The 8567-nt window shown below is 44.6% G+C and overlaps 1 protein-coding gene across 8 annotated transcripts in view; it reads right to left on the reverse strand.

Moving 5' to 3' along the window:
- The window catches only part of MTR (5-methyltetrahydrofolate-homocysteine methyltransferase), a 107135-nt gene extending 100587 nt beyond the window's left edge, over window positions 1–6548 (reverse strand). For 2 of the 8 annotated variants that reach the window (XM_082721313.1, XM_082721311.1), the window contains exons 1-2: window positions 5534–6548; window positions 1887–2098 (exon numbers count right to left, since the gene is read on the reverse strand). In XM_082721313.1, the coding sequence (XP_082577439.1) occupies window positions 1887–2098; window positions 5534–5567 (246 nt within the window). In that variant the 5' untranslated portion in view covers window positions 5568–6548. Of the gene's footprint in view, window positions 1–1718; window positions 2102–5533 lie in introns of those variants that run through there. The other 6 variants (XM_082721312.1, XM_082721310.1, XM_082721316.1 and 3 more) reach the window with 5 other exon arrangements.
- Between the last annotated feature and the right edge of the window lie 2019 nt (window positions 6549–8567).

Here is an 8567-nt window from a genome sequence, read left to right on the forward strand (position 1 = left end):
TAACTCATGGGTGAGGGCCATCAGGTATCCAGTTCAGCGAGTAGCAGCACCATGTTTAATTGAGACGGGTGTCCCCTGAAATGGGGATCTTGGCAACCAAAAGCTCAATGTCAGGCATTCACGCTACAACCAAAGCAGCTCACCACCAGGCACCTACGTTACAAATACAACTTGGACATTCCGTTAAAATTATACACCAGAGGATCTGATCTATGGTCACTGGCTCCACTAGAAATAGCCACATGTGAAAAAAAACCTGGTCTGTTTCCCCTCTTCATCCATGAACACAACATGCTCTCCACATGTCTGGCTAGTAAATGCACCCCCATAAATGGGACACCCTGGCACACTTTGTTGTACTTATAGCCATTTCCACTCCACAGACCTCTCATGGGAACCTCGTTCTCCCATCTAGATGCCTACCTAATACACAGGGCAAGGAATCTTTCCTCTAACAAATATTTATTGAGCACTTCCTATGTGGGAGATAACGTTCTAGGCAGTAGGGCTTCAGTAGTGAAAAAAGAGGCATAATTATAAGCTGCTTGCCCTGCAGCATCTTATAATCTAGCGGTAATCCATAGGAACAATAATGATGAAGCTACAGGCATGACAGTGCATGTGATTTCAACAGCTGCATTTAAGAAGTCTATTTATGGGGCACCTCGGTGGCTCAGTCGAGTAAGCAACTGCCTTCCACTCAGGTCATGATTGCTGTGTCCTAGGATCGAGCCCAGTAACAGACTCCTTGATCAGCGAGGAGCCTACTTCTCCCTCTCCCTCCGCCTGCTGCTTCCCGTTTATGCTCTCTCTAATAAATAAATAAATAAATAAATAAATAAATAAAATTTTTAAAAAGTGTATTTGTAACGATACCAGGCCATTCATATCCATGATGATATTCCCAATCTACAACAGACTAGATTTTATAATAGGATTTAATAACTCTCAAGGCCTCGCAGAAAAATTTAGTTACCATTCTTCTTGCAGAACCATACTTTTTTAAGGATCAATTTTAAATCTTCTGGTACCTGGAATTCCCACTATGAGCAAAGGAAAGGCATTCTTAGCTTTCCTCACATGAACGCCATTCTGCAATTAACCTAGAACAAGTCTTGACCACACAACAGAATGATCCCTTCCATTCTCGTTGGGACCCTTAATCACAAAATGATTTGTTTAGATGACTTTTTTCCCCTTAAGAGACTGAAACATCTGTAACAATGCCCTTCTCCAGAAAATAAAACTTTCTCACTTCACTGGCAAATATGTCTTATCCTTCCAGTTGAATCCAGACCAGGAAAATAGATTCAATCACCTCAGTATCTCTTCTGGTTGTAATTTTATGAAATTCTGGCGATGACCTACCAAACAATTTCACTCTATGTTTCTTTCTAAATTTTAAAAATCTACTGCCCCTAGTTACTTGTTCCTGATTCATGCTGGCTAACCATTTTTATTGGAGGCAGAAAAATGGAATGAAAGAGCATGGGATTTCATGTCAGGAAGCTCCCAAACGTCAGACAAGTTCTTTACCCTCTGTGAGCCACAACTTCTAAATCCACAAAATAAGAATAACGACCACCTTTTTGGTTTTACTTTATCGGGGCTGCTGTGGTGACTCAGGTAAAGCAATGTATGTGAAAAGCCCAATTTGTCCAGGATTTCTATGGCCTTTCATTTAACTGCCTCAAAGGCAGGAAAACTACCTTTCTCACCTCCTTATCCTGAATGCTCATCGCAGTGCGAGGCCTTTCCTTTCTTCAGTGCCCAAAGTCGTCTTGGTGAATGAATCACCTCTTTCTTCTGTACCCTCCAGAGCCCTCGATATGCAAAGAGGCTTACAGAATAATGGCATGAGAACAGGAGGCATGGCAGTACTGTACCTTATGGATCTGGTAAATGACGTTGGGTTGAGTTATACTTAAAATGTCATTGTTGCCTTTTAGGGACCTGGCATGATCTCGAAATTCGTGACCTCGGAAGTCTTCTTCACTTAGCTTATGCCGCTGGATCATGGTCCCCATCCCTCCATCCAGCACCATGATCCTCTCCCGCAGAATGGCTTCAATCTCATCCTGCAGGCTTTTCTTCACACCTGCTTTAAAGAAAGTGAAAAATCCGACTTTTAAAACCCCAGGGAAAAGTTGCATGCGGGTTTATAAGAACTACTAAAAGCCTCAAGGACACTGACTGGTTCAGCTTTTCTTGGCTATCCTCACCACAGCCCACGTATGCCGTCCCAAACCTGCTCTCTTTTAGCTCCAAATCCTTCTCCTTCTGTAGGAAATTCTACCTAACCCAGTCAGTATAAGTCTTCTACCCAAAGCTCCAAAACTCATCCCGCCCTCCACCTCATAATCCTCTTACAGCTTGGCTCAAGCTTTTTCTCTCTCTGTCCTTAGGGAAGAGCACTTCTGTACCCTCAGCAGCTCTGACAGTGGCACATGCCTCCATTCCTCCTCCCATTTTCATAAAAAGTCTAAGTATTTTTTCCAGAGGGTCTCTACTGTATTCACTTTTCAGTCCAGAAATAGAAACTATTTTCAGTCTTTAATACAGTTGTTACTGTAAAACAACCTAGCTCCCACATATACAAATTTTGAGATCTTGTGAAAGGAGTCATCATATATGCAAGAGATCAAAGCTGTTTTTAGAGACCCTAAATAAAACATCTGACTTTTTATTAGAAATCTGAAAAACATATTCTATACTCTGCGTGGAAGACTGAAGTCCCAGAAAATGCTAAATTAACTTTGGCCCACTAAATATCAAAATATACCATAAAACTATATTCCCATAAAAAAGGAAAAGTAAAATATAGAGTATCTCCATTGCTTGGAATAGGGAAAGACTTAAGACTCAAAAAGCCCAACTACAACGTAATATTAAAAAAAAAAAAAAAAAAAAAGGACGAACGTGATTCCATAAAAACTAAGAATTCCTACGAAATCAAAGTTACCATAGACAACATTAACAAACAGATTATGGATTGGAGGCGGATTCTGCAATGTCTCAAACTGAAAGGGACTAACACCTATAATGTACAAGGAACTCCTAAAAAGATACAAATAGTCAAGTCAAGGAAGAAGAAAATAATACTCAGCACCTATAAAAAGAGACGCTCAAGCTCATTAGCGACTGGATGTGAATTAAAACAAGATATTACCCATTTGCACCCAATAGATGGCCAATAATTAGAAAACGGGATAATGCCAAAGAAATCTGCACCCTCCAGTATGCCTGCTGGACAGAGCCATTCTGGAGAGCAGCCTGGCAGAACTTGGTAAAAAGTAAGCATGCAGAAAACCCAGCTACCTCAATCCTGGATATATTTCCCAAACAAAATCTCAGGTTGATCCACCGGGAACACAGAAGGGGATGTTAGTAGGAGTGGCACGTTGGAGACAATGTTGGGAAATGTCCAAGTAAAATGTGGTAGACATGATCTCCCTGATATGAAGAAGCGGTGATGGGGGCTTAAGTGGGTAGGAGAAGAATCAATGAAACAAGATGGGATTGGGAGGGAGACAAACCATAAGTGACTCTTAATCTCACAAAACAAACTGAGGGTTGCTGGGGGGAGGGGGGTTGGGAGAACGGGGGGGTGGGGTTATGGACATTGGGGAGGGTATGTGCTTTGGTGAGTGCTGTGAAGTCTGTAAACCTGGCTATTCACAGACCTGTACCCCTGGGGATAAAAATACATGTTTATAAAAAATTAAATATTAAAAAAAAAATGTGGTAGGCATTCGTGGGGAACACCGCACTGCTATATGATAATGGTGGGATACTGAGTGAAAAGGTCAGCAATCATCAACTACCAAGATACTACTTACTTAAATTAAAAGTAAGTACACACACTAGAGTACAAGGAAACATACAAATACATGGCAATATGGAAACCAGGCCACCTGTGAGACCATGAGAACTGTGAACAGAAAATGAGATAAAAGGGGACATAATAAAATGGGAATTGCATGCATTGAAGACAAAACTCCCCCCAACTGAGGCCCTTAAAAATTCCCTGCTTCTACATCATCCACATGTTTATTAATCCTGTAGGGGATAAGATTTCCCTTTTAGAGGTCCTCCTTTGTTCGTTTAAGTGTTCACTGTTCTAATCTTGATGTATTCCCCAAGCTTTTCCAACAGGGGGTTATCTTTCACTGGCTTCTAATCACCGTTGTCCCTCCAGAAGCTTCTCTTAAGAGCAAGTCACCTTAACAATTCTTTCACTTGGTAAGGTGAGCAGTCACTGAGATCTTCCGTGAAGAACAAGATAACCAAAACAACCTCCTATTTATCAATACTCAGTTCATTGCATACAGAACATTCTGTACAGTTTACTCCTGACTAACCACGTTCTTAACAGGGCAGATTCTACCCAACAACTCTCACAGAGGAAACAAAAATATATAGCTCTACATTGCCCCCATTTAGCTGATACATTCTGCTGTTGATATATTTAGATGAAGGCAAACAACCTTGCTTCCCTTCTTAATTAAATAGGAAAGCAAGCAGTCATGAGGCAGAGATATTATTCAAAGAACGGTATGATCTGCCTCTCTACCTCTTCTTTTATACCAACAGTGATAAAATGTTTCTCAGTCACATTTCCACTGGTTTCAAGAACAATTTTACCAGTCCCATATCAGAACCCTAGAATCAATAGGGTCACCAGCTCACCTCTGATAAATTTCCTTCTGAGTTATGAATTCAGTATTCAGCTCCTGCCATGCTGAACACCCTCATTCCCCCACACCCAGGTACTGCTCCGTCCTTAGGACTGGTTCTCTTCTTTCTACATTTCCTACCTCATACCTCCTGTGTTTTTATGGGTATGTTCGACCAAAAATTTTAATCAAAGATGACCTTAGAGACCGATCTCATTATAAAACTGAAACTACTGTCAGTTCTTGAGCTAACCTAGTTTTTTCTCAACATTAATCTCAGAGCCATCATTAGAATCTCTTGAGATTACTACTCCCCATCACGACGTACGATCTGCTCATTTTACAAAGTGGTTCTATGCAATCTGGAGTGTGCAGAACGACTGCTCTAACCCCGATGTGGTAAAAAGAAACGTTTCCTTAAGTTTTAATCGTTCTCCGGGTTTCCTTATCCGCCTTGCAACACAGAAACTTTCTTTGGGTGAACACAGCAAGTGCTCAATAAATAATTATTGAACTGAGAACGTTAACTCTGGCCAAATTTCCACTGCACCCCGCTGAAGTATGTTGTACCCAACAGCGAAGTTACTTGGACATTAAGAGGGGTCTCGGGCGCGCGCAGAGGGAGGGTGCCTCGCAGCTGCTGAGAGTCCGCTTGCCTGGGGAGGAAGAGGTGCAGGCGCGGAAGGAACCCAGCAGAAGCACGTGGAACCTCCGCCAGCTCAAAGCCGCCGCCCTCCCGCCCGCGGGGAAACCTGGCGGCGCGCCTCCAGGAGGCGAGGAGAATTATCCCAGGGATTAGGAGCCCGTAACAGGGCTCAGTACACAACCCAACCGCGGAGAGCTAGAGGCAGCGTTACCGGAAGGCGTCAGCTCTGGCAGCGCGGGCGACATGCCGCCGAGTCTCCTCCTCCGCAGGCCAGGGGCGAAGCCGGGGAGTCGCACTCTGCACAGGAGAACACGGCCAAGAGCGACGCCAGCCAGCGCCCGAGAGCCGACCTCAGGGGCCGAGGAGCCCGGAGCCCGCGGCCCGGGGCCCGCGACGCCCGGGGCCTTCCGCGCACCACACGCCGCGCGGGGGACCTCCCGCACGACCTGGGCGCGGCGTGGCGATAACAGACGCGCCCTCGGCCGCTACAACGCTCCAGCACGTGCTTTCTTCCCGGTCACCCGGCCTGTCCTCGGCGCGGGGCTGGCGGCCACACACGCGCGACCCTAAGCGGGTCGCGGGAAAGGCGCGGACTGGACCCGAAAAGGAGGACGCCGTGGCGCCCGAGGCGCGGGACCGAGGATCTCAGGCCCCTTGGGCTTTGGGACATCTAACAACGTTGCTAGCGTCTCCGCTCAATCTAGCCTCTGCGTGGGAGGCCCTGCCCCTTCCGGCCTATGATTGGTCTGTACGAGCACGTCGCGCTGTATTGGCGGATGCATTTCAACCAGTCACCTGAGGGTTTGCCCCGGGGCTCTCTGGGAGATGTAGTCCAAGGTCCCACGTACTCAATGAGCCCCAAACTGTTATGCCTTGCGGAAACTGGGCGCATCTCCAAGCCCGATATCCGGAAATGCGGCCGGCGAGGCCTCTCAAGTTTAAGTTGTAGCGCGGAGTTGGCGCTAGCTTCAACCTGTGGTGGTGTCAAGAGCGGGGAATTTGGAGTCGGGGGACCAAGTTCTAGCCACGTTTTGCTACTGGCTGGCTCTGGGCAAGATAAATAACCTCTGAGTCTCTTGGCTCCACAAGCAAGAAATGATAGGGTGGTCGTAATTGCTGTTTTATAAGCCTGTTGTAGGGGGAAAATGAGATCGTGCCAACGCGCTGTGAAAACTCTGAGGTACATACCTGCGTGTTAACTGTCAACTAATTGACAGTGTAATTTATTGAACACTTAACTGTGTATCATGCGTTGGGCTAAACACTGGGCAAATGCAAGGAAAGACAAGCTACATCACACCCCCGCCTCTGTCTTGGAGAAAGAACTCACAACTAGCTAAAACTAATAACTGAACAGGGGAAAATGAGAACCACATACACTGTGCCAAAAGAGCTGCATTGCTCCAAGGGTGTTGGAGGAAAGCTTCCAGGAAGTAACTGAGACTTGACGTAGGAGCTCTCCAGTGCGGAGAGACTTCCTGAGCAGAACACAGCACTCAAGAGACTTAGAAATTAAAGAAAAGCTCTGTAAGGGTGAGCATGGTAGACAGGAGGAAAGCAAATGAATCTAGGAAAATAAAGTTGAGACCAAATTATGAAGTTTACTAATCTTTTTATTTTAAAGTACACATTTGTATGCCATTCTCGTTTTATTATGTAATTATACCTCAATTTTTATATCTAAAAAATTATGATAATCAGGTGTATTGCATCTTTACCAAAAATGGTCATACTTGGAGATGAAAAACCTCAGGGGGAGGGGGGAGAACAGAACAAATAAGAATGTGGGAGGGAGAGGATGGCCCTGAAGAGTTGAAGATCTTGTTCAGATTGCAAGGTTTCTGTTTTGTTTTGTTAGATTTATATTTGACAGAGAGAGAGAGAGAGAGAGAGAGAGAGCAAGAGCACAAGTAGGCAGAGAAGCAGGCAGAGGGAGATAGAGAAGCAGACTCCCGGCTGAGCAGGGAGCCGGACATGGGGCTCGATCCCAGAACCCTGGGATTATGACCTAAGCCTGAAGGCAGATCCTTAGCCAACTGAGCCACCCAGGCACCCCTAGATTGTAAAGTTTTAAATTATCACCAATCTCACATTTTGTTGAGGTGGTCCTTGAAAAAAAAAAAATCTTCTGGGTGCCTAGTTACTTAGTATCCTCTATCTTAGCAGAAATTGCAGGAATTATAGATCAGCCTCTGTGTTTAATGAATCATCAGATATTTGCTTTGTCATCTAAAAATGACCGGACCCAGTGTTTCCTTAGTCTTAAAAGAGTAACAAATATGACTAAAAGGTCAGTGAATTCCTAGTACAAAAACTCACACAACTTAAAGAAGAGTTCCAAGAATACCATTATGGGTTGAAATGTGGCCCACAACAGTCCTAAATCCTAGCACTTCAGAACGGAATGTCCTCGGAAATAGAGTTGGTGCACAGGTAACTAGTTAAGATAAGGTCCAAGGAGAATGGACTCTTAGTCCAACATGAGCGGTGTCTTTGCTGGAAGAGGACAGAGATACACAAGGATAAAACAGCCACATTGACAAAAGAAGCAGAGGCCCACATGGACCTGCTGACAGGTTGGTTTTGGACTAGCAGTTTCCAGGACTGTGACACAGTACCTTTCTGATGTTTTAGACCACCCGTCTTTTGATACTTTATTACATTAGGCCTAGGAAACTAATACAGTGGACATAAATACCCAACTCTTACTGTATGCCAGTAAATAAATTGTATTTCAGCTTTATCCAGTATTCTATGGGTCTTGGCTGGCTCAGTCAGTTAAGCATCTGCATTTTGTTTGGATCATGATATCAGGATCCTGGGATAGAGCCCTGCATCATCGGGCTCCCTATCAGTGGGGAGCCTGCTTCTCCATCTCCTTCTGACCCTGCTCCCTGCTTGTGCACCCTCATTCTCTCTTCCTCTATGTCTCAAATAAATAAATAAAATATTAAAAAAACACATTATTCTATGGCTTGATTGTGTGTGCTAAGCCCATTGGGTTGTTTTGGTGTCCTGCTAGTCAGAGTCCTAAGAATGTCAACTGAGAACCAGTTCTCAAACAAGGGATTGCTACCCCTGGGGGGGTATGAGGTAACCATTAGCTTTCCCCAAAAGATCCCTGACTTTTCCTTCTTCCCTCAACTCCCTTCATAATCTCAAGGTTATGACCCACCCCTAGAGTCACATAGGTCAACAAGCACTTTGATAACCCACATGGATTGTAGTAATTGAGCTGAATTTAT

Source organism: Mustela nivalis, assembly GCF_964662115.1.
Source record: "Mustela nivalis genome assembly, chromosome: 2".
In the NCBI taxonomy this organism is placed as follows: Eukaryota; Metazoa; Chordata; class Mammalia; order Carnivora; family Mustelidae; genus Mustela; species Mustela nivalis.